This window comes from Oryzias melastigma, linkage group LG7, assembly GCF_002922805.2.
Source record: "Oryzias melastigma strain HK-1 linkage group LG7, ASM292280v2, whole genome shotgun sequence".
Classification (NCBI taxonomy): domain Eukaryota; kingdom Metazoa; phylum Chordata; class Actinopteri; order Beloniformes; family Adrianichthyidae; genus Oryzias; species Oryzias melastigma.
Window position 1 is genome coordinate 13599701 of NC_050518.1, and position 26847 is coordinate 13626547.

The 26847-nt window shown below is 38.5% G+C and overlaps 2 protein-coding genes across 5 annotated transcripts in view; both read left to right on the forward strand.

The window, feature by feature from the left end:
* nup210 (nucleoporin 210) overlaps window positions 1-4692 on the forward strand; it is a 37005-nt gene extending 32313 nt beyond the window's left edge. For both annotated transcript variants that reach the window (XM_024293012.2, XM_024293013.2), the window contains exons 39-40: window positions 1360-1437; window positions 3607-4692. In XM_024293012.2, the coding sequence (XP_024148780.1) occupies window positions 1360-1437; window positions 3607-3704 (176 nt within the window). In that variant the 3' untranslated portion in view covers window positions 3705-4692. The remainder of the gene's footprint in view (window positions 1-1359; window positions 1438-3606) is intronic.
* Window positions 4693-9876: 5184 nt separating this feature from the next.
* The window catches only part of LOC112158990 (IQ motif and SEC7 domain-containing protein 1), a 112538-nt gene continuing 95567 nt past the window's right edge, over window positions 9877-26847 (forward strand). Inside the window, exon 1 of one of the 3 annotated variants that reach the window (XM_024292725.2) lies at window positions 9877-10880. In XM_024292725.2, the coding sequence (XP_024148493.1) occupies window positions 10621-10880 (260 nt within the window). In that variant the 5' untranslated portion in view covers window positions 9877-10620. The remainder of the gene's footprint in view (window positions 10881-26847) is intronic. The other 2 variants (XM_024292731.2, XM_024292733.2) reach the window with 2 other exon arrangements.

Genomic DNA, 26847 nt, shown 5'->3' on the forward strand with positions numbered 1-26847 from the left:
GTGCTATAATTTACCATATTAACACAAAAAAAAAACGGGAACAAAACTTTTCTGAGCAATCGCGACCATCGTAGCTGTTACCATGACAACGCAACGCACCATGCATTAAACATTCCACATTAAAAGAAACAATTTAAACTTAAAAATATAACAGGACTGAAGTTTATATAATTTATTCAATTTTTATATTTTTCTTAAATGATCGGGGAAAAAAATGCTCCTCCAGTGTGCATGACATGGAAGTAATCATCTGAAAAAGGAGATTAACGTGATTAAAAAAAATAATGCACTAAAATGTTTTTAATGAATTATTTGGTGATTATTGCGATAATTTGACAACCATTCATACTATGTTAAATACATTTCTCCCAAAAGTGCGACCGGTATTGCAGAAAATGTGGGTACCTACAAAATGTTTACAGCAGCTAGATAGCTAGTTTTTTTTTTAATAAATATATTAAAACAATATCTGCAGATGCAAAACACAATCAAATCCTTGTAAAAACCTTCAAATGAAGACTCTGGTCCTCAGATATACTGATGCGTCTGGATGTCTGTTGAAAATCGGGTCATCCTGAAGGTGTTTGAAGTGTGAAGGTGTCTATGCTGGGTTTCTATCAGATCGTTCCTTCAGCCAGTTATCCATGTTCATCTTGAAAAGCACCTTCACTGCTTTGTGAGTATGTATATGATCACAGTGCTGCTGAATGATGAAATGTCTGGTAAGTTTGGTGACAGTGAGGGAATGTCAGCCCAAAAGTTCTCCAGAACTCGGCGTTCCTCCACCCGTTTTCTATCCGGCGAAATCTTCATCAGCAAGATTGAATCCAATCCGGCTGAAGTATTTCCTCTCTTTGTCCTGTTTCCGCCTCAGCTGGATGATAATCTGCAGATATTGTCTTTTAGCTAACTGATTGCAGAAGGCTGTCTTTTGAGGTTTCCACCCCTCAGCCCTGACATATAGTGAGACACACGCCTACAGTTTATGTCCTGTGCCATGGTAACGTGAATAAATCGAATTAAATCAGCAACTTGGCAGCTTTTATTGTTGTACTTGTTGTTTTGTGCGAAAGGACAAAGCTAGAGAACACAAAGCCACCAAATACTTCAATCCTATGCGATCTGTGTTATTTTTAGATATTGTTGGAGTCACTTAAGCAAATTGTGTTTGTTTTATGTTCTTTGGCAGTGGCTGCTGTTAATAACCCAAACCGTCGCTGCATCAGAACTCATAAATTCTTCCTCTAACTGGATTTTGCAACAGTTTGCTTGTTATAAGGATTTCATTTGACTCATGTTTTTCTCTTTTTCTGGAGATCTTTAAATAACTTATAAGTTTTTCTTTTTTTTCCACTGCAGTGCTCCACTCATTTTTCTCTCCGAGAGAACAGACCTATCACCCAGCTTTTATCCAGAGAACTCCACCTCCGGTCAGAGGTAGGTCAGCGGCTCTTCGGTCATGTAAACATGGACAAAAGCTTATAAAAGAAAGACTCATTCCACAGATTAAGACTATTTATTGTGAAACAAAAAGTGTGTTGATTAGAAACATTGCCATAATTCTCCTTCAACTCTCAAAAGTTGAAGTCTGAGTCGAGCTGTTATTAAAAAAAAAAACTTGACAGACCACAAAGTTTATAAATAACACAACTTCCACAAACGGAACGGTTGCTAAGTGAATATCATCAACTTTAAGACATAAAAAAATAGACATGAGGAAGGTTTAGATGGCCAACAGCTCTCAGAGAGCTCCACCAAACCAATCTAACAGAAGATGACGTTCTGAAGTGTCAGGCAGTTTTTGCAACGATCAGCACTTTCTGATTAGCTTTCTTGTAAAGCTGTCGCTGTTTAGACACTGTGACGTTGTTTACATCTTTTTGAGGGGACTTCCTGTTCTGTTGGTGCAGATGCATCGTAGTTCAGCTCGTCTCATTACCGTCTTGATTTATGTTACGTGGGATAAGTTTTACTCTGTAACAAACCCCCACTATGATGTATTTTATGATGTTTGCAGAATAGTTGGTCATCTAAATATCAGTCGGGTGATAGATTTGAGTGATTCTTTATGAGTTTACAGACTGTTTTTAAAGGGTAACACAACACGACAGTTAGAGGCTGACTCCACTTTCAGCTCAGGTTTGGTGGGGGGGTTGGATCTGTGATTGACAGTGACAGTGCTGTTAGCTTGAGGTAGTGTAGTCAATCTGCATCTTCAATATGGAGATAGATGGTACAGATCGAAGTGATGGCAGGTTGAGGATTTTTCTCCCGCGGCAGGCTCATGATCCACACCAAAGGAGACCTGCGTCTGAGTGGTAAAATGATGCTAGCATCATAAGCTAATAAGAGCTAACGTGTCCAGAGTGAAACGTTTGTTGCAAATTCCATCACCAGGACCGAGTTCGCTGGATTCAATGCCAATTCAACCTCTGTTGTCTAACTTTCAAGTCCAGCGGAAAGACGTGCGAGCAAGTAGATTTTGGACAACCAAAGGCAAAACATCTACGAGTCGTGCTAAAGCTAACATGTTAATGACCGACCATTACAAAATTTTATAAAGATCTTACAAAAGATTTCATTTTATACGGGAGCTGCAGAGCAAAATGACATGAAACATCTGACGAACAAATGACTTGCAGCAGTTGACCAATCACAAAAATCAACTGTGATGCGTTCGTTTCAACCTGTAGGGGGCAGCACACAGACAGTTTTTGATAATGTTTTCAAGAACTAAACAAGTTTATTTTTAATGATCAAAAATGTGGCAAAGACCAACAGAGAGCGATTTTAAAGCCTCATTTATACAAGTCAACAGCCGAAAAAAGTCGATTTAGTGTTTGGTTACCCTTTAATCTAGTTTTGGAAACTATCAATTTAGAAATTCATCATCCTTTTAAAGAGTTCATACCATGCAAAATCAACTTCTTGAGCTTTTAACTGTAATATAATGTTCAAACAACCCCAAAGCGGTATTTTGATCCATTCATGCATTCCTGAGTATTCCTCTAAAAATCTGCATTCTGAGCACCAGCCCCTCCTAACCCACAAAAACAAGTTGAAGCTAATGTTATAAATTGAGAACAGCCCCTTCCAGGAAGAGTCTACGCTGCCAGCTCCGCCCCCAGGCAAACACAAACACCCGCTTTCTCCGCGGAGCTAGTGGTGATACATATCTTCCAATTCTGGGTCTAACTGGTTTTACTCACATGAAAATTGTGTTTTTTAAATGTTTTTGTGGCATTTTTGTGCAATGATTGACAACATAATAAAAGAAAATTTAGTTCAAAATTGAATTTTTGAGTATTTCTTTTTTTGAATCATTATGAATCGGGAGCAGACAAGAAAAAATCATTTGGAAAAAGAGATTTTTTGTGACAGAAAATACACCGGGCGAGCCACAAGCATTTAGACTTAAACTTGTTTTGCTTTAAAGCTCCAATATTGCTCACCATCTTCATTTCACCGGTATTGTTAGGTTGGGGGTGTGAGGGGCTATAAGTTAGAGGGAGAGAGGCAGGTTTGGAAAATCATAGATAGTAGTGGAACTTAGTTATTTGAGATGATCTTTTTAATGTATTTCTTCCTTTCCCGTTCCACTTTTAGACTCCCCGGTAGCGAACTCCTTCACCCCCATCATCTCCAGAGATGACCTGAGCGGCAGCCCCAGGTCACGCCTCTACTCCTCCCGCTACAAGTCTTAACGAAGCCCCCCTACTCCATCTTTCTTTAAAACGAGAACACCATCTGCCAAAACTTGCACACGGACCGTGCCTTTTTTTTTCTTCTTCCATTACTGCAGCAGTATGTGAGAGGAAGTCCTGGTTTGAATGTTGCTACCGACGTTTCTTCTCCGTCAGTCAAAGGATGGTGAAAGTTGATTTAAGGGCTGCATTTATTTTCTGTTTTTTTTTCTTTGTGTGTGTGTAAATTTATGTGAGTTTATTGAACATATTAATGTACGCAGCTATTCATACAAAGTGTGTTTTTATGCAGGCCACGCCGTCCGTCACTGATGACACATGTTGAAGTGTCAAAACAAAAGTACTTGCTTGTGATTTAAAAAAACAGAGTTTTGTTTGTGATCGTTGTTGCTTTGTCATTTTCAATGAAACTCAGGAAAATCAACAATTCATTTTGTCAGTAAGCAGGAAAATATTGTATTTATTTTTATGAGAAAAAAAAAACAAGACTTATGTTGTAGCGTTGGTACATTTTGAAAATCTGTCCACTGAATCCGTCCCGGTAAATCTTGAAACGGAGGAAAGTGTTTTTCCTCTGGGCATTTCTGTTGAGGCATCTAACCTTATAGTGACAAAAACCTTGATTTTTGAGCCACAAACGGTGCAGCTCCTTGTGATTCGTTAATGTGACATGGCTAAAGAATGTGAACCTTCACTTTGGTTTTGGTTTCTTCAATGGGAAACCTCTCGACTGTACCCTGCTCTCATTTCTCACAATGTGAAGTTTTCTTCCTGTGGTTTCAAAAAAAAAAACGGATATCAAAGTGTGATTCTTTTAATATGTGAAGAACATGATAGACACGCTCTTGTATTATTATTTTTTTGTTCTTGATTTTTAATCAGATTCATGTTTTTGTTGCCGTTTCATCAAAGCAGCTTTCTGCACATAAATACTGTTGCCTGTGTGAATTTGTTAGCCTTTATTAAATAAAGTTTTTACTTATGTTTACCTTTTTGTAAGAGTCATTTCAAAATCATTTTTTGAGCTTTGATGGTTTTCGTGAAGCATCATTGAAGCATCTCATTTGGTAGTCTAGAACTTGAACAACTTGTAAATAAAGAAAAAAAATAGGATAATAAAGAACACATCTTTTAGTTTTAAATTATGCCAAATCTTTATCTTTAAGCCACCTGTTCTAATTTTATCATTTGGCAGCCTTCATTTTTGCTTTATTGTCATCTATTCTGCTTGGTCTTTGGCCCCTCCCACCTGTGTAACGCAGATGAGTGAGGGTGTCTCGTCATGCTGGGCTCCCGGAGGATTTGTAAAGGCCTTTCACCACTGATCAGCCTGAAGCTCCCGTTTGTCTGTGACACTCCTTTGTCGAGTCCCAGTTACCTGGCTCATTTGTATGCTCTTGAATGCAGCAGTCTGCATGCCAGCGGCTACACAGTCCACGGAGGTGATCAGTCAAAAATGGACGCCACAAAGCCATTCGTGAAGCAGTTTTCCTCTCGTCACCCCTTAGAAAACTGGAATTTGAAAAATATTTATTCATCTTTTAAGCATACGAGTCAATTTAATAGAGTCAGGAATCTCACATTAACTACCTTAAAGAGTAAAACTAAAACTTTTTAAGAGCATTTTTACTTTTTTGAACTAAATAGTAAAGCAAAAATGCAATTTTTGTATTAAATATACAAAATATAGCAGTATTTTTCCTGCATTAGAACACTGTTTATTTGCAGTGGTGTAGTGGTTGGAGATCCTGTTTCGAATCCCGGCTGAGTCATTTCTGTGTGGTAGACCTTCTCCCACAAACCAAAAACAGGTCCTGCAAGTCGACGCAAGACTCTAAACTGTCCCTCAAGAGGAAGTGACCTGAAGAAGTTAAGAAAATGGATAAAGTGTTTAGATATGGCATTTAAATAGAATAAAAAGCATGGAAAAGTATGTTTTATTCCCTCTACTATACTTTACTTCTCAGAGGGGCTTCAGACAGACACAACTTGCAGTAGTGAGTGATTTCTGGTTTTGGGAAAGCTCCAGAAGGCTGTTTTTCTCATAAGTATCCTTTAGATTTTGGTTGGTTTTGTGACACAGGTCACATACTGACTCTTTATTACCTTTTCTGTTGACATGCAAAAACTAAAATTGGCTCCTTTTAACAGATGTACTCCTCACATGGTCTAAAACGTGATCTAACCGTCCATCTTCTGCTGATGGAAGCAACTACCAAACTTTAAATGATAATTACAAAATGTATCAACTAAAAAAGTCAAGTAATCCTCTGTCGTAAATAAAATGGCACAAAAATGGTTAATCATCTTCTGAAGGATTATCGCAACAGCTTTATGTTAAAACAAAGATATTTTTAAAGATCTTTTGATCTGTTTTTAAAGCATTTAATTATGATTGTATGAAACTATATTATGAGATGCCAGCTCAGGTGAGAAAAATGACATGGATTTACTATAATTGTGGAGGTCCACACAGCTTATTTTCTATGTCACAAATACAATCTTTTTGCAGGCTCTCAACAATTTAAATCAAGATTTATGCAGAAATGCAATTTTAAGCTTAATTTTCTTAACGTGTGTCCGCCATCATGAGAAAAATGCCACAAGAACATGTTAAAAAAACCCACAAATGTCATTGGAGTGGGTCTTTAGGGGAAGACTTCTTCAAGCATAAGTAAGGAGAGATGCTTGAAAATAATTCAATAAATCCAAACCTTAAAATTTGCTTTAGCATGAGCTATAGCAGCACGGTGGTTTTAGAAAAGAACTTTAAACTTCTGTATTAGCATAGAGAAGTGGAATCCGCAGTCTACCCTTCTTTAATAACAGCCATTAAAAAAGCTCCAGTATAAAAAGATGTTTCTTATTGAATAATTTAAGAATAGCAACACCTAAATCTCACAGGCATGTTAGTGGTCAGCCAAATAAAGAAAGTCAAGGACCCCAACAGTGTAAAAATGACAAGTATCTTTTAAATGGCTTGGTTCTTTTTCTGAGTCTAGAGATTTTTCATAATTAATGTGATCTGACTATAGTACATGTATGACTACAGAATGTTTTATTTATACAATTACATGTATTATTATTCCTTGTTTTGGTTCTGCTGAGCAAAAAAAAGTACGACTTAAGGTTACTATGGTTTGACTTATATCAATTTGCATCGTCCAGCTAATGAAAAAACAATCAGAAGATTAAAGAGAATGTCTAACTGATAGAGGAAAGCGATGTTTTTGTAAAGAGTGGAAAAGAGGAAGATTTCAGGGAAAATGACAACTCTGACAGATGACACAAGTTTTGCTCTGAGGAGTAAAACGTTATGCTTTCATACAAGATTCCACATCAAAGAGAAAAATGCTGCAAGACGCAAGAAACCAAAGAAGTGCAGCAGTGGTTCAGACAACACGTTTTTGAAGCCAACCTTTTATTAGATAAGATAACAGTGTTTTTGCATATGGAATATAACTTTTGATAGGACAATATTTAAACAACGACTTGTTTGATATTTCTTATAAAATTTTCTTACAAAATGTATTTGCACATTTCCAATCCATATTTGTGACATTGGTGGTAGTTTGAGAAACTTGTAAGGTTTGACCACAATAAAAGCTCTTACAAAACATTTAGTGTTGGGAGTTTAGCTGTACAGAAGCCGCTTGGCTTCTGCTTTTCTTTTTGCACGTTTTCTCGTGATACAACATCTACTAGAGCAAACAAGGTTTTTCTAATGATAGCGATATAGTACCAGTAGATGTCATTATCAAAAGAGATTAAAATTGCATTGTCATGATAACCAGACAATGAAAAATATACTTTTTTCACATTTCTACAGTCTGCAGCAAATGTGCAACAAGAAGAACGGATCAATTTATAATTGATTACTTGAATGGTGGTCTAACTCAGGCAGAGATTGTGCTGATGTTGGTATCAAACAACGCCCAAAACGTGTTAACAAGACAGTAGATATCATTATTAAAAGAAAACTGAAAAAGCAAAGAAAAGTAGATTAGAAAATGGTGTTTTTATCATAATAAAATGTGCAAAAAATGCAAAGTAGGACGTTTGTGTCTTTCGTCTGGTTTTTATGTTCTTTAAAACAGGTTTGTATGTGTCCTCTTTCAAAATTATTCAACCCTTTTTTTTTATCATAATCTTTTACTGATTTGCTTAACTGTTTTTTGGGGCAACTTTTTCTCTTAAAAGCAAATTTTAAACTGTTTTTTTAATCTGTCAGTTCATCATCTGACCACTAGGTGGCTTTTTAAACAAACTGGTCAGTCCCATTTAAATTTAATGTAAAATTGAATAAATTTTTAACAGAAATTAATATAAGTAAAGTCTAATTCCAAAAGTGTTTTTTTCACTCATGTGATCAGGTTATTTATATATTTCCATTGTACTAGATTTAGATTTTTGATTATAACCCAATTGTTATTATGCAAATGATTTATTTGTAACGTTCTAACAACTGTTTTTTCCTGTTTTTTTTTATTTGTATTATCAGAAATGTGTGGTTTTCATTAAGAGTAATGACTGGAGAGCTAAAACACAGCTTGTTAGGGGGTCCTATAAGTGATGCCACTACACGCCTTGTCCGCCTCTATGCAGTTACTGGTTTAGATAAGGTCGATTGCTTTGTGTTTTTTTTATTTTATCAAGTGAGTGTCTTTTCCTTTGGTGCCCTTGATTTTGTTATTGTGTTTTGCACCTCAGGGTCACCATATGTCTGGCTGTTAATGACTGCATTTCCTACTGGTTGGCATGTTCTGTCCATCCTGAGCTCACAATCTGCACTCCGTGTTTACACAGCTGCACGGAGCCCATGGTTTGATTCTGTTCTTTCTCCACATTAAAATTCAATTTTCTTAGATCATCCAAGAGCAGCCTTCGGCTGGAACACCATGCAGAGGCAGCTCTCGGTTTCACGGACAAAACACTTCAAATGACATTATTTAAAAGTGCGGCATCTTTAACTGACTTTCAAAATAAAATATACACTCGGAGAAAGTGCAAGGACGGGCAGAGCAGTGCCATCTTCACAAACATACTTGTACAGTTCAAGAGCAGAACTCTTAGAAATGAGTCAAAAATTCTTGTGTAAAAATCTGCAAATGGAGTAAGAAAAACGATCTTACCGAGAATTCTTATTTTGAGATGAAAAATCTAGTCACTAAGTAATGGTTATTGAATTACAATTGAAAAACTTTCTTGGTAAGATATTTTTTCTCACAAAAAAAGAACTTTTCTTTACTTTCTTAGGATTCAGTTCATGCAGAATTTGGTGCATTAAAACATTTTTATGGGTAGTAAAGCAAATCAGGCCCTTTTGTGACAGTTAGGGCAAATATATCCAAATGCAAGTGTAGAAATTTAGTTCTTTTATAAATGGTCCAAACATTGAGTGTGGTCATGTGAACCACTCTTCTAAAGTCCTTTTTTATTTCATAAACAGCTAAAATGTAAATTTATGTTTTCTTTCTTAAACAGTCCACCCAACAAAAATCATTGGAAGTGTTGGTTCAAATGCATTTATTTTACAAAACAGGCAGCATTTAAAAACGTAAACAGGCTTTCTAAAAGTAGGTCATGAGATTTATTGCCAAGCAGCATTAATAGAACAAAAGATCAGCCCACAAAACTCTACACTTCATTACTTTTCATTTTTGTAAAATCAATTTATGAAAAAAAAAGAAACATCTACCTCTAATACTGTTTGCATTTATATAAAATAGATTTAAAACACATTTATTGGAGGGAACAGACACAAAAGTTGCTTAGGTAATAAATGTAGATGTGCATTTATTGACAAAATGTGATGTCACCCTAAAGTAGGAGTTAGTTAGAAGCTTGTCTGGGTCTAACAAGGATCCACTCATAAAAAAAGTGTGCACCTAAATATGCCAGTTTGAGCTCAAACTTAATCAAAACAACAGACTTAGAATATACTAATGTAATTTTAAGCTCAGTTTTCCATCATGAGGTAAACACTACAAGAACATGTTAAAAACACAATTTTCATCGGAACAGGTCTTTAAGATATAGTGAAGTTTTCGTTTTCAAATGCAGCTCAATCCGGAAGTCAATGATCTGCTGCAAATCTGTGGACATTTCTACTATCCTTGTTTAGTTCAGACTGCAACCACACAGCCTTTGCCTTTAATTTGCTCTCAGGTCTCATGATAGTGTGAGACCACATCCTGAAGGGGGGGTTTGTGCACAAGTGGTTATCTTCGCCTGCAGTGGCTGATGGAACTTCAGCATGAAGCTGAACAGCTGAGTGTCTGTTTTTTTTTTTAATTAATGAGGAAAGCTTCTCCCATTCACTGCAATCATTCCACCAGGGGGGACACAGCCTGCTGCGTGGGGATGGAGATACACAGACAGCATAGTAAACAATCCTGCGGGGGGAGAGCTGGAGGAGGACGCACGCAGCAAAGTTACTCTGATTAAAAAAATATATATTTAAAAAAACCGTCCATTTCTCAGGCGCGTGGAAACCGCACGCGGCGTCAGCTGATCGCCGGGATCCGCAGGTTCATAAAACTTCGAAGCCCCGCCCACTCGGCAGCCAGCGTCTGTTTACGAAAAGTCACGGGAATGGCATGAAGCTGGAGGGAACAGAGGAGACATGGCACAGCAGCGCGCAGCCGGCGGAGGGGTGACCGGGAACGTTACCGGGAAGTCCGTCAGCTGGCCGCCTCGCGCCGCCTGACGTTCCCGCCAGCAGCCGCGTGGCAGCTCGCGACGCTTCCAGGGTTCGGCCGTGGAGATATATCTGACTATTGTGGAATTATCGCCTCCATTCAGTTAAAAAAAACTATGACGAAGCGTAAAAGACGCAACACTGGGAATTTATGAGCCTGGAATTTTCGTCGATTCTACAGCTTGAAAAAAAAAAAAAAAAATTAAAGAAAAAAAAATGGAAAGCCCAACCGAGAATCCCACCAAGGCTGCGGAATATCTGAAGGAGCTGAACAAAATCATTGAGACCCAGCAGGAGTTGCTGGAGAGGCAGAAGGGGAGGATAGAGGAGCTGGAGCAGCAAGTGTCCGACCTGTGCTCGGAGAACGCCTGCCTCAAGGAGCAGTACCAGCGGCACCTGCTCACCTGCAGGCTGCTCCAGGGCAGCAACAGCCTGGCCACGCTGGGGGCCATCAGGGAGCATGTCACCCAGGAGAAGTAAGATCCCTTCATTTATATTTATTCAACTTAAATCTTCATTCATCCTGAAGGAAGTTTGCTTCCATGCCATTGAGATGGATTTAAAATAAAATAAAAGCATCCAAAGTGCTTTTTTTTCTCTTGCTGGGGGATAGAAATCCTTGTAAACACACGTGTGAATAGGAAAACCTCACCATAGCAACCATCCCCACTGTGGGGTTTGATGGACAAAACCAGCAGTTTGAACACTGAGCTTCATTTTGTCTTCATCCACACATACCTGCTGTGGTTAAGGAGGCTGAGCATGTTTTGTAAACGCCACAATCTTCTGCACTGGTGTCATGTTATGCAGATGATATCACTTTGTTCTCAAATCCTTTTGTGGAAAGACTCAGGCCCGGATATAGGTAGAAAAACCATACCATCGTATCAGTTCACCTATCCATATATCTATGTCTTATAGATTTTAAGCTAAATTGTGCCAGGGTTGGGACAGGCAAAAGCCAGAGTCTGCATTTATCTTTTTTTTTGTCTATATCAATTTAAAATCTTGACATAGCGATATTTAGTTATTTATTTATGAGAGTCCTTCAACGTCTTACTTTTGTTTTTCCACTTGAACTTCCAACCACTAGTTAGCAGCACAGCACACTGAGTCTCTTTGAGCAGCTATCTTATGGGGTCCAGATGACCCAAGCCTTACATAGACGTGTGATCCATCCCATGACAAACGTAGATGACGAAGGTGTACAGGATTTCCTGTTTGCCATGGACACCAGTGAAAATCAAAAACCATTGGAGAAAAAAAGTTCAGCTCACTGCCTCGTGGGTCCAGATGACCCGGTTCCCAACGTCAACATACCTAGGATAGCACAAGGGTTAAATGGTCAGTCAGATAATATTGATTGTTTTCTTTCCCTCATGCTCTCTAATGGGGTCCAGATGACCCCACCCTCAAGTTAATGTGTGATTCCCTCCCATGACAAAGGTGGAAAAAGGTGGACAGGATTTTTTCTGCCATAGACACCAGTAAAAATAAAAAAAAAATCCTTGGAAAAAAAGGTTCAGCGCGCTCTCTTGTGAGGTCCAGATGACCCCACTTTAATGTAAACATGCCCATGATAGCACAAGGGTTACAAACAATATTTCTTAATTTACCAAAAGAAAAGCACCATGAATTTGTGGGTAAAAGCACCTTGTATATGAGAAACAGTTGCAGTGCTTACCAGCTCAGTGGCCCTGTGGTAGAAGGTCCACCCTGAGACTGGACGGTCATGAGTTCAAATCCAGGCCGAGTCATACCAAAGACTCTAAAAATGGGACCCAGTGCCTCTCTGTTTGACATTAAGGGGTTGGATTTGGGGAGTTAAACCACTAAATGGTTCCCGAGTGTGACTGTGTCTGCGGCTCACCTCTCCCCCAGGGGATGGGTCAAATGCAGAGAACATATTTCACACACAGAGGTTCAGGACAACTGATCGGACAGTGAAAAACCTATTAATATTTAGGTAGAGTTAAACTCTTTTTTAAAAAAAAGTGAAAACTTGTTCTGGTACAGTCCAACAACGTTTAGCCTTGGACGCACTTACATTACATACAATGTGCATCTTGGCAGTATTATTTCCATCAGTTTTAGTGGTTGGTCGTACGCAAATATGTGTGAATAACATCAGCCTTTATTATTATAATTTTTTCTCTTTTTGTTTGTTTATTTTATTGCTTTAGTTAATTGTGGGTATTTTTGGGGCACCTCGTTTTTAGGGGCCCCCCTCTTGCCCATGCATATATCCGGCCTTAGAAAATCCTCCATGGAGATTCCTACTTTTAAACTTTAAGTGGAACCCCTTTAGTGTCTATTTAGGCTCCGCGGTGGGATGAGCCAGAACGGTTCTGCTGAAGACCTCGACGGTCAGGCGTCTGCCCCTCTGCTGTGCCAAAGTTCACCTTCTGTGAGCTCTTCTCCCCAGCATGTCTCAGCGTGCAGACATTTAACTCGGCTTCTGACAGCAGCGGGATCATGTGATGGTGCCTGACCTTTGTCTCTAGGGGCATGCTGGTGTCGTGAATTTCAGTGGCAGCAAATCAATATTGTTGACTCAGGGGCTTTGTGTCTTTGCTGGTTGATAAAACCAGACTCATGAGATTAGAACGCTGACCTTTTGCGTATTCTATCTGTAAGTCTCACTTGGGTGTTTTGGAGTGATTTTTCTTTTTAGAAATAGTGCGTCGCTGTGTCTGAACACTATCTTTTAGCACTATCTGAGGGCCGTTTTTATTTATTTATCATTTTGGCAGAGACTGTGATGGCTTTATCAAACCTTGCTTGTTTAGAAAAAATATATTTTGTAATAGCATTTGGTGAGTACTTTAAAGGATGCAAAGGCCTGAACAAAGTGTAATTCTAAGATCTGGAAAGGTCATTTTAGCATGGAGAAAATGGCTCCTAATTACAGTGGTTTGTTCTTGGAATTAAACCGTCTAGACATTCAGGGTCAGTGTAGGTGGTCAACCAAAAGAATCCAGACTACCCTTTCTTTGGTTTCTAATTTTTCTGAGGGTTTCCCAGGAAATTGCTCCCCCATTCTCTTGTTTTAAGCAGAGCACGAAGATCTGCAGGAGGTCCAGAAGACGCTTGATCCCACCTGCCTTTTTTCTTGACATCTGATGCTTATTAATATTTCAGAAAACGCGTCTGAGTTTCTGGCAGGCTTCATATCTCCCAGACACTTTTATGACATCTATCTCCAAAGCTAACATTTGAATTTGAAATCTGAAGAACTCGTTTTTTTCAGTGGAAAACTACATCTTTGTTTTCTGTTAAAGCGATAGATTAGATGCCTGCAGGAACTCATCATTATCGACCAAGAGCTGATGCTGATGTTAGAACAGACGCTCATCAGACCTCGGCTTCTCCTTTTTATCCAGCTTTCAGTGGCATGACGAGCTGATGTGCTTTAATACCGTCGGCTCTGTTTGTGTCGTAAAGCATGTTTTTGCTCCTTCTTCTTCTTTTACTTGTCATTCCTGTTATGTGTCAACTAACTGACTTCCCAGAGAGTGAGTTTCAGGTGAAAATCCAGCAGCTTTAAACAGGACACGCTCAGTGTATGAAGTGGTGAATTCTCCTCTCGAGAAACAGACAGACCTTGAGATAGCAGCAAAGAAAGTAGTTTTTGTGAAAGTGGTACTACGGTAGCCCAGAAGGCTCTTCAGAGGGCATTTGAAGCTGCCTCGGGTTTAGTGTATCTGACAGGATTCGGATGGTTGTCAATCATACACACACAATGTGGAAAACTGTGTTTACAGAAGCAGCAAGGGGGGATTTGTAATATTTGCACCTGATTTTTTTTTCTTTCCTTAGTAGCATAAATTTGAGATTTCACCCACCTTCACAGTCCTAATCTCCTTGGCTCTTTCAAACCGACTATAAATATATGTATAAGTTTTCCTGCTGATTTGTTTACGTTGAAGAGACAAGTTTCTGCTACGATATTTGTCAATAATGGTTGCACAAGAAACTGAAAACTACAGAAAAATGTGGGAAAAATTACAAATGAAAGACTCTGATAAAAATTGTGTTTTAACATGTTCTTGCTGCATTCTCCTCGTGATGGTGGGTATATATAAAGAAAATTAAGCTCAAATTAATATTTTTCTGAGTATTCCTCTTATGTCTTTGTTTTCCTCGTCTAAGTTAGTATCTGGCTGGATTGCTCCAAAACTGCTCGCCATTTTTGTGGCACCACTTATATTATCTTGGGGTTATGAGGGGCTGTAAGCTAACGGGAGAGAATGTAAACAGATGGTTGATGGGAAATGGGGGTGGGCTTACTCTGTGGTAACAGCCCCATCCACAAGATAGAGGAAACATTTTAATGAACTTCTGCCACCCTGCAGAAACTATGCCCCCTTTTCATTTTTCTTGGGTAAAAACAGCATAATCATAATTTAAAATAGATCATAAGATGATTGGAGAATATTTTTAAAGCTGTCAAAGAAAAGCCAAAAATAAGTATATTTTTTAGAAATATTCTTTTTGTTTCTCTAACGCTGTTCACCTCTCAGAGCTAAATTAGGTAAATCTTCCAAACTGTACTGTGAGACATTTAAAAATGTGAAATAATGTAACATCTTGTGGATCAAAGATGAAAAGAGTCCAGTTTGAACTGCAGGCCATGTTGCTGTGGAGGCTCCACTGATTTCTCTAGATCTCAGCTGCCAGCAAAACTCTTCATAACTATTGTGAATTTAGAATGTTTTTACTCTCTTTTTCATGTTCTGCTTCAATACATCTCATTTTCAGTTTAAATTTGAATCTGTCATCGTTTAATCCTGCCGTTTAAACTGCTGTTGAAGCAGGTGCCGGCGCACCTGAACCACACGGCTCATTTATTACCACGAAATAATGTTTGTTCTGTTTTTCTTTGGATGTTTTTCCTTTTTTACATAACTAAACAGTCAATAATCTCACTGAGAAAAAGATGTTGGTGGGCAGTTCTTCCTTGTTTGTGCTCTTGGACTGGTCCCCTCTATAAAACACAAAGTTGTGGGAAATGTAATGTGATGCATCTCTGGTCGTTGAGTCAACAGATCATTCGGAGTGTTTACCACAACAAGCTCCAGTGTCAGTCTGGTCCTCAGGACTGAGAGCAAAGGAGATGCACGCCAATCCAGTAACAGCATCCAGATGAACGCCTTCATTTATTTCTTTTATTACTTTAAATCCTCATTATAACCACAATCCATCCACTTTTGGTTCACTTTTTAATAATCGTATCATGTTGTAATAATTCAAACGTCGTAAATATCAACATGGGGCTAAGTAGGCGGGAATGCTGTTAGAACTAGGTAGCCCAACTGGTTGAGCCTGTGCCATTTGCCCTGAGGCCGATTCATGCAGTTACAGGGAGCATAAAGCCGACCCTGCTATGGTTATAACCTTTTAAACACAAGGCATTATCTGAAGTCAAGATGCACAATTTTCAGCCGGTAAAACAAATTAGTTTTACTGGAATTTTGTTTTTGCAACCTGCAGGTTGGCAGTTGTAGAACAGAAACCTGTTAAAAAACTAAATGAATGCTCTAATCTCACACTGGTTTCTGTGAAACACTTGACAGGCCAACATTTGCTGCCTTTGCAGCAGTTTATTGCTTACAGTGTGGATATATGAACCTTTTTTAAAGCTTGACATCTGTGGAAAAAGAGGCTTGCATGTCATCATGGTTGGATACTTATTTTAAGATACAATATTTTAAAAAATGATGACCTTTTTTGGGGGGGAGAAAAATGCCATGTTCCTTTTTTTTTTTTTTTTTTTGGCAACAAATATAGATATTTCCGAGTACAAATATCACTTCCTTGTTTGTGACAGTCAGAAATCTGTGCAGGTTTGGAGAAAATATTAATTCAATAAAGACCCACTCTGATGAAAATAGTATTTTGAAGATGTTCTTGTGGTATTCTTCCTATGATGGAGGGCATATATAAAGAAAATTAAGCTCAAAATTGCATTTCTGAGTAAAAAAGCAGTTTAAAAAAAGATTATATTTGTGACAGAAAATCCAAAAGTACTAGATTCATGTACATCTTTGTTTTCCTCGTCTGATCTGACATCTGTATGTCTGGATAGCTGCAATACCACTCACCATTGTTGTTGCATCGCTGATGTTAAGTTGGGGTACTGTAAGCTAGCATGAAAGAGTGTAACAGATGGATGATGGGAAATGAAGGAGGCTTACACTGTAGCAGACAAATTTTTAATGAACTGCTGCTGCTCTGCAGAAACTATGTCCTAGAAAACTACTTTTTTATGATTGAAAATGACATAACCATAATTAGAAGACCACTGGAAGGCTTTCAAAATGGATCAATAGATGACTGGAATGTGAATTTGAAAGTTGACTTTTCAATTATTGTACAGACACAAAACTTGTCCCTGGTTGAGAGCAGCTTTACAAAGAAAATTCATAGTCGTAAAGTCAAACTAACAAAAAACTGTCACTGTCTGACAAGAAAATAGTTTTGGCTGAACGTTTTATTATATATTTTTGGTGTTTTTTTGGGTCAGTATTTTTGTAACTCAATGTGTCAGTATTTTTTGTTGCTTTTCATTTCAACACCCCTCCGATGTTCCACGTGTCCCTCACAGAGCATCCCTATTTGTTTGGTCTTGTAAATAACAAACACAATCCTGGATAAAGTCCGGTTTACTATCTGCAGCTTTGAGTCAAGGTCTTCTCTCGTGATGCAAGAGAGGCTGGGGGGGTTTAATCAGTGTGCATCACTTATGATATGAACTTCTCCCTGAGGTTTGAGGTGGAAATGCACCCACAAGCGCTTTCATTTCTCTTTTTGGAGCTTATAGATACGCGCGCCCACATGTATAATTCAAACTTTGTCCCAGTCCCGCATGTAAACAGTTTTTGGTATGCTGTAGTGATTGCTCGAGAGATAATTTCTTCATTTGTGGCTGCCACACAGCTGATGTGTCATCTTGTGTTCTCCTACATGTACGACAGGGCTGATGTGAACTGGAACGTTTGTATTCGTCACCCTAATGGATGGATGTTATGTTGTAGAAAATGTTTTTTTTTTCCCTAATGAGTGTGATGAATCACACGGTTATTTGATTTTATTTTTTACAGAATTGTGTAATAATTTAGAGTAAGTAAAGTCATTTTGAGTGATAAAATACCTATTAAGAAATGAAAGAAAATCTCAGTAAACTCCAGTTCTTGTGCTGTTAAATACCCTAATGAGCACCACTGGGTTCATAAATGAGCAGCAAAGGTCTTAAGTTGTTGCATCTGTGGTAACCCTCTTCCATAAAATGTGCCAAGTTAATGCATTTATATAAACTTGTGATGCAGGCAATGCACACATTTACGCTGGTGTTTCTGTGGAGTGGCTTTTAGTCCTTCATGCATATTTAATTGCTGCTAAACTCAAACGGCTGCTTCATTTTGTGCAGCTTAACCCGTTATGAAGTTCTGCAGCATGCGTGCTTTCACCTCTCATACCTGGAGCGATGCAGATGCTGCTTCAACAATTAGAGACAGATGGACAAGGAGTGTGGCCTGTTGCTGCTTTCACTGTGAGCTACTGGAGCAGGTCGACCTTAAACCCCACTTTATGTTCTAAGTTTGACGGGAATCAGGAGGTATTCATTTTGCAGTTCCTCAAAAGACCACTGGGGGCAGTTTTTAAAAGAGAGCAATTTCCCTGTGAGCCCCATGTTAATGAAGGGTCTATATCAAGGGTGTCAAACTCAAAACCAAGCTCCAAAACGCATCTTAGAACACAGGCTGAATAGTATAAACATTTATTAAACACACTAAAATTAAATTAAAAAAAAAAATTAAATGTAACTTTTTAACATAACTATGAATAATAAAAGGGCAGGACTATTATTCCAGAATAAATCAACTTACACCATAAATACCTTTCAATATTTTACTCTCCATAAAAATATGTTTGTCAAAATGATACAAGTTAGAAAAAAGCACAAGATGACATCGGGTCATTAATAATTCGGGTCACATATGATTACCTGGAGGGCCGAATCCATGGGCCTTGACTTTAACACATGGCAAAATCAACTTTTTTTGAGCTCATGCGTGCATTATAATGCTAATTCCTCACAAAAACGGCAGTTGTTGCCCATTTTGTGTGGCTCCGCCATCCCGAATGTGCCACGCCTTCATCTGACAGTTGCTGGAATTGACTCTACAATCCCCTGAAAGAGATAAAGCGGGTTTGGAAAAGATAGATTTGTCTGGGTCAGGTGGGTGGAGTCGACACATCTCTGACTTTTCTTTGTCCCCCACCACCAGTTTGCAATTTTGGCACATTGTTTGATTGGGCGGAGCCCTCATACCACTTCAGTCTTCACTTTTTTTTCTGTTCAGGCTTCTATGGGTGACATTGGAGATTTTTCGTCCATGTTTATAGGCATGCTCCAAATGTGTCTCTTACGGTCAACGTAGAGAAACTAATCAGTCATTAATCAATCCCATGAAGCCAATTCATTCAAGCCTGTCAAGTTACAGAAGAAATGTCATGGTTTTGGGGGGTTTTATGCTAAATATACTGATAAAATTGTATATTTTTGCAATAAACATGCTCTAAAGGTCAAAATCTACATTTGCGATGTTTTTTAGTGCGACTATGACAGTGAAACCTCGGATTGTGAAAGCCAAGCAGACCACAGGGGAGCAGTACAGCAGCGAGCAACAGTTCTGTGATTAGATCTACAGTTGTAACTTCACTTGTCCATTCGTTTATATAGATATACAAGGATGAATGCAGCAGCACTTTGATGGTGAAATATCTTTCAGCTTGTGATGCCTCATGAGAAGCACAACAGCCTGTAGCCTTACCTTGTTGACAAACCCAGAGGTAGAGTTGGGTTATGTCGTGAGTCAGTGGAATTGCAGGCGCTGTCACTGCTTTACAGAGAAGCTGTTGGAGGTAAACCGTAATACTGTTGTGTAATGTTGAATTTTGTCTTACTCCAATCATCTATAAATATTGTAAAAGTGTTCCCAGTTGACTTTTAATTATGATTATACTGTTTTTAGCCTCAAAACACTTGTGTTGTTGGGACATATATTCTACAGGAGTTTACTAAAAATGTACCTCTGAGTTGTGGGTGGGACTGTTGGTGCAAAAGTAATCCTCTGCTTATTTCCCATCATCCCTTTGTTTACACTCACTCCCGCTAGCAAACAGCATTACCAGTGCAGCAAAAATGGAGATACCCAAGTGTACAGTTTTGAGCCAGATGGCAGCTCAGACGAGGAAAACGAAGACGTCCATGGATCTATTTGTCTAAAAGTGGATGCATTGAAATGCAGCGACGCTGGGACCGTTTTTTCTTCGTAACAAATGCACTCATCTGCTCCCCCGATTCACAAGAATGAGACAGTCCCTTTCAGGGAGAGTCTGTGCTGCCAGCACCGCCCCCAGTCTTACATAAACCCACACCCACTTTCTCTGGGGAGCTTACGAAGATCATCAGCAAAGCGGCCTGCTGACGTTTTTGGGGTCGCTGTGGTTCCTTGTGCACTTCAAATTCCGGATCGGACTGTGGGTCAAGAGTGTAAAGCTCCAAAATACCCATATCCAAAGTTCGGAGGTTGTTTTTTTGCATGCGCAGGCATGCGGAGGAACACCAGCTCTACGATGACATCGATGAAATGGGCAGGACCGACAAGGAGCGAAAGGGGGTGCCTCAGAGATCGAGTCATTTTATTTGAAAAAAGTCCACAAAATGATTTGTAATCATAAATATTTTTTTTAGTGTTCCAAAGGAAATATATGATCATATATATTTATATAGTTTACTCTGAAAGCCCCTTTTAATGTATGTCTTCCATTAATAAAAAAAAATACCACAAGAACATGTTAAAAACATCACAACACACTTTGGAGTAGTTCTTTAAAAAATCTTTGACTTACTAAATGTTTAAAAAGCTTTTTTTTTATAGTTTGTATTTTTAGATAAAAACTTACAGAAGGATTTTTGACATTTTTTTGAGAAGCAAAGAAGTGTAATTTTTTTTTGATTGTCATACATTCTTGTAGGTGTTCTGTTCTTGTCGAGTTTACTTTATTTTGTAATAACACAAATGAACACAGCTTGACTCTGAAAGCAGTTATTAGAGTTGACAGTTAGATGAGTAATTCTGCAGAAGTCTTTTATGAGGCTTGTTTGCGGTTGCTGGTTTTTGGCTCCTGCTTCCATCTCCCTAATATGTTTTGTAGTTTTATTTTCAGTTTCCTCGTTGTAATTATTATTTCTTGGCGTTTCTGCCTCGTTTTTCTAATTTGTCGTTGTGACCGTGTCTGCCCCTAAATGAAGCCTGTGGGTTGGAGATTGGCAAATCTGTGAATAGTTCATCAGCCAGTGTAAGTGCTTCAGCGTGTGTTTGGGACCCCTCAACAGCACAGTCAGAGTAAGCTGGTTGTGGAGGCTGGTGCAAGTCCGCTCTTTTAGCCAGAGATCTGCTGAACAATCAGTGTGCCAAACCAGATTTATGAGCGCACAGGCTCCCTCTCTTCAGCAAAGGCTTTCTAATGAAATACTCCTGCTAGATTAGTGTCTGCGCAGGGATGATTTGCATTCATACTCACCTATAAATCTTAAGCAATGTCGAAAGACAATTTGCAACTTGCTCTCAGAATCAGCTGCAGGCTGCATTCATCTGTAATAAACTTTTTTCTGCCCACGTCTTAGTGTGGCGGCAGTCCTGCTGGAGGAGAGCCAGCCACTGGCTGACCCTGTTTTCTTCCAGTCAGACGTTCCAGAAGAGATTTACAGTTGGCCTTTGTCTGTTAATGATGCAAGATAAGGAATGATCATGCCTTTAATGACCATTATTACTTGTGTCTCTGGTTGTAAAGGTTTTGCCTTTAGGGGATGAAATTGTGCAACTTTGCTTTTTGTATAAGAAGTTTATGTTTGAAGGTGTGTAAAGGTTCCTTGTCCCGTTAACAGTGGGGTCTCTGTTAACTTTAGGGTAACTTCAGGGTCGGCAAAAGGAGTTGAACACATACGAGTTTATGGAGAGTGAAATAAACTGCCTACACAGCATAAAATGATGAAGTAAAACTCTTGAAAAAGAAGCAACATGTCTGTCTAAATGTACATTCAAATCAGGCATTTGACGGATGTTCAAGAATGCTTGTTTCTTGAACTTCCCGGAGGGGATTAATTTATTTTTCTGTTTTACTAGCGCATATCCACCACCTATAGTTGGAAGAGGTTTGGTGCAAAATGTCAAAGCGGGGCAAATATTGCAAATGTTGCTCCAATCAGTTCTATTGTGATATATGAAAGTAGAGGTGTCATATAATTATGGCCGGCACAAAACACAATTATTCATTTCTCTTTAATTATACATTTTTACTTTTCAACAACCAGTTGGCACATTAAAGAGAAACCATTAGGGGTGTGTATCGGCAAGAGTCTGGTGATATGATGCGTATCGCGATACACATACCATGATATCCCGATATATCCCAAGACAATATTTTACAATTTTGTTTAAATTATGACCTAATAATAATCTTAATATAAATATAATTTTCAAAAAGTAAAATTTTAAAATACATTTTACAATAAGCACTGGAACTTTATCTCATATACAAGTTGCTTTTATTCAAGCAAGTTCATGGTGCTTTTTTTTATAATGTAAGAAACATTTAAAGAAAACAAAAGTAACCCTGAACTACATGTTTGCTTTTAAATAATGATTAAATATCGCCTTCGCAGTATTTTAAATCGATACAAGTAACGGCAAACAAAGTATCGCGATATTCCACTGAATTGATATTTTCTTATAACCCTTGACGCCACTACCAAATCAGAGTCCCTGATTGGTCAAAGTTTAACCTGATTTTAACTTATCAGGCACGTGTTTTGTCATAGAAATTTTCGTAACAATTCAAGGCCGAATCTGAATTCTTCCCCTACCCCTATATTTAGTCCTCCAAAAGGGGAGTTACAGAAAAATAGTGTTTTTAAATTCGGATGCTGCTCCAACTCGATGATGTCATCAATAGTTGCCAATCATCACTTTATCCTGGAACTGCTAGCTCTCAGAAATACATAACATCAGTTTTATACCTTGGAAAAGTCATGCCAGACCAAAAAGCTCTTACTTACATTTAAATGTAAACTTCTGTGCTTCAGAGCGCACCCACGTGAAGAAAAACGCTTCACCCCCGCGGCATCGCAATTCACTCTTGTGACGGAGGGTTCTGCATCCCTCTGCCACGAGGATTAGCCCCCTTAAAAAAACTATATCAGACGCTCCTATCCCTTCAAATGTCCCTACAATTGCAAGGGTAGGGTGAAGCCGTAGGGGGAGAATTCGTATTCGGCCCAAGAGTTTTGAACACAGAAGCCTAAAAGTTTCTATGACTTTTTTTGTACATTGAGCCCAAAAACGATTGCAGAAAATGTACACACGTTTACATAGACTTTGGATTAAAAGTGGTTGCTTGGTTGGTGTGAATGTATCTTGCCAAAAGAATAAACATGGTGAAGGGAGGAAGTACAGTAACTTTATTATTATTATTTTTTTCTATCATTGTGTGCTAATCCTGGGCAGTTTGGTCCGCTTCAGTCTTTGGTTTCCTTCTGTGAGTCCTTTACGAAAGCAGAAGAAAGTGTTAAACAAAGTCCGGCGGGGATATTCTAGAATGAGAGCTACTCATGTTTCCATCCATGAAAGCAAGCAAGCACCTTAGAGGAACCAACCAGGTTTATTTACCAACCTAGAGGTGGAGTCATCAATATCCGTCAGTGAGCCAGCTCACCAGCGTATAAGTCAAATGTTAACATTCTTACACCAAAGTGTAACTTGAATTTTAATTGTGAGGTTATAAAATGCCTCTAAATTTGTCTTTATAATTAGATAAATGAACCATAATCTATTGAAGGTGGAATGAATATTCTTACAGACTAAACTAGAAAGGAAAAACTTTGTTTTAAAGGAAAGAAGGATCCACTTCACTTCACTTTTTGAAAACGCTTCAGATCTTTAATGTTTGCAGAAAGCCTTTTGTTTATCTTCTGTACACCTTTGGCAAAACCGGCGAGGGCAGATTTCTGTGCAGCCGAGACGTGGCACTCGCTGATATGTTTAAAGAAAACCCTGACATAATAACACAAAAACTAAAAATGAAAAGGAGTTATCCACTGCTCCCTACAATCCGTTTTATGTCCAGGTCATGTGGGAAACCTGTTTTAGACAACATCTGGCTGTTGACCTTTAGGGTCAACCGCTTCAAAAGATTTCTGACTTTTATCATTTTTCTGCTGAGATTTCTGCTCAGTTATTTTATCACTTAAACTGACTCATATTTCAAGTGCAAACTGTGCAATATTTGCCTTTCTTTATTTAATTCCTATTTTTGTAATTAGCTGGTAAAACACTGTAGTCTATTGAGTAAAATTTGGTTGTGAACATTTTTAAAAGCTGTAAATGTATATATCCTTAAAAGATATCTATGCCATACTTAAGAAAAGTATTTTTTTGAGTAAATATTAGAAAATTCGTCTCTGAAACTATAAATATATATTTTTGAATATTGTAAAATGGCATTAAAAAGCATATATACTCTATATGCTTAATGGTATTTGTCGGACACTTGCATGTTTGAGCAACATTATTTTAAGGTTGAGCAATCTTTGAAATATGTCTTCAATTAATTCAGAGACTTTTGTGTTCTTGTTTGTGTAAAAAACTATAAGCGAAGATTTGTTTTTATAAGAGAGGAAATCTTACAGACTTGGCCTTCATAAGTTTATTATGAGACTTTCATGCATGGGGATGTGATCTGGCATTCTTGAACGCAGGCTTAGCATATGATGTTCACACTGGACTGTCACTAACTAATACTTCTAAGCGTACTTACAGTAGGTGTGAATTGTTGGAGTGGCGCAAATCTTGTGAAATTTTTCTTTCCCCGCTCTACTCTGATATATGACAGACTTGGTGTCATAAAATTCCGTCCGGCCACAAACCAAAATGATGAATTTCTCCTTCATAATCAATTTTCTAGTGGCTGGAACTTCTATAAATGGAAAAGGGCGCCACCCAAATGTCACTACCAGTTTTGAGTCAGTGATTATTTAAGGTTCAAACTCAATTGACTTCCAGCATGTGCTCCAAGGCCACACGTTTTGTACGTATATAGCCCGAAAACCGATTGTCGCTCATAGACATATATATTATCACTGGACAAAGTTAGGTGTTGATGTCACCCATAGATGTCAAATGAAGAAGAACAAATAACAGTCAAAGAAAACTAACAGGTCCTGCTGTAACAACACAGCAGGGGAACTGTTTGGGGCTAATGCTGCTGGTCAATACCTTACTTTCTGCCCTCGCAAAATCAGGCCAGAGACACCGTAGCTTCCTGATGCGCTGCCGCCATTTTGAAACCCTTAGTGATGAATTCGAATCGGTCTGAGTCACATTTTTAGAGGAACTACAGTCGCTAATCATGAGTGAGCTTGTTTGAAGTCCACACCCCTTCCACTGATGCGACTCGGGAGAATCTGTCAATCAAACGATGGAGGTGGGGCCAGCGGGAGCCACACTCTTTTACTGAGGCATCTGATTGGACAGTTTATAGCTTAAATAACTTGAGATAAAGAAAAAATATCTTTAGAATTAGAAAGAAGATGTTAGGATGATTTTATCAGCAAGAATGATTATTCTGACAAACAAAATGACTGATAAATAACAATCTATTTCTCAACAGAAGTCTATGGAATGTTGACCTTCTTGGAAACAGTAGGTAATTGTACGAGAGGGGAGGGGTTGAGATGTCTATTAATTATACCGTCAATGGTTCAACCTCAGTCAACTTTCAGCCCGCATTCTAAAGCCACGCGTTTAGTTTGTATAGCCCGAAAACGGTCTTAAAAACTTGCTTAGCTACAGGTAATGGTGAGAGTTTTGAAGCCGAAAATGTGTGTATACGTGAGTTTACATAGAATTTTCATTAGAAATGGTCGCTTGATCATGCGTTGCCGAGTCCAGTGTGAACGTAGCTTTACTTTCCCTAAAAGTTTAGAAGAGACCAGGTTCAGTTGAGGTGTAATATTTGTCATTTATTTTTAAAAATATGAATAAGTGAAGAGTAATGTTGATTATTTGGAGTAATAAAGACAATTTTGGTGTGTTGCTGTCTGTGGGCAGACAACAAAAATCTGTAGATCACAAAAAAGCTAGTAGATAATTGTTTTTTGTTCCTTTTTGTACTAACAGATACATAAAAATAGCTTTCATTAATAATCTGTCAAAAGCAATATTAGATGATTTTGTTCGTACAGCTGTAAATAAATATATAATCATCTGTAATGTTAAAATATATATATATATATATATATATATATATATATATATTTTTATTATTATTATTTTTCACTGTCCTTAAAATAATTAGGGACTAATCAACATAAAAAATTCCACCTAAAGAAGAACATAAGTACAACGGCAGCCTGGCTGGTGTGTGTGTGTTTTTTCTTTTTTTGTTGTTTTTGCAGTTCAACCAATTATCCTCGTCGCAGCTGTCAGAAGCCGCTGACGCAGCAAAAGAATCGAAGGCCCTTTGAAGCGTAGTACCTGTGGAGAGCCGCTTGAAAGGTTGCCACTCGTTTTCTGCCAAGTTGGGAGTGCGGGATGCGTGTTTGTGTGTGGAGACAGCTGACACGGTGTGGGCTGAGTCAACAGCTAAACAGAGATGAGGAGCTGCTGCTCGCTGCAAATGTTCTGTCACCGTAGATTGACATCAGCACGGATTTCCTCGTAGCCGGCCGAGTCTTTCACAGCAAATATTTGAGCCGAACCTTTAATGGGAACCAGTTGTCTTTCAGTCAGTTCAGTCCAGTGGCTCTGTACATAACCTCTGCAGTTCCTCTGAAGTCGGTGACTTCTTTTTAGGTCAACAGTCGGGATTGTTTCCACTAATGGAGGTGTTGGACTGTAAATGTGTGCGCTTGCACTCCTGCTTTTAATGTCTGAATCCCATCTGTTCTTTCCAGACCCCAATTTTTCTAAATCCAAGGTTTACGCGGCCAAAATGAAGGCATGATCTTCTGGTATTTAACTCCCGGACTCATTTTTGTTATTTAAAGCTAAATTTAGACAACACAAATGTAGCGTATCGTTGCAGGACGAACAAGAGATTTGGAAGTGGGATAAAAATGAAGCAGTTTTATTCTTTTTTGTGCTGAGGCAAAAAGAAGCCTGAAAATGCAGACGTCAGAAATGAGAAGGCTTCAGAGTCCATGGATGAATGAAGTGTTGCCAGGAAAATAATCCCCTAAAGTTTTTCTGGGATGGTATCAGAAAAACTACAGGCGAGACAGGAAGAGAGAAGCTGGTCTTCTAGGTCAGAAAGAACGAGTTTGTGAGTTCTAATTGGATGTGCCATCGAGGAACGCGAGTGTGGAGCCGTTTTTGT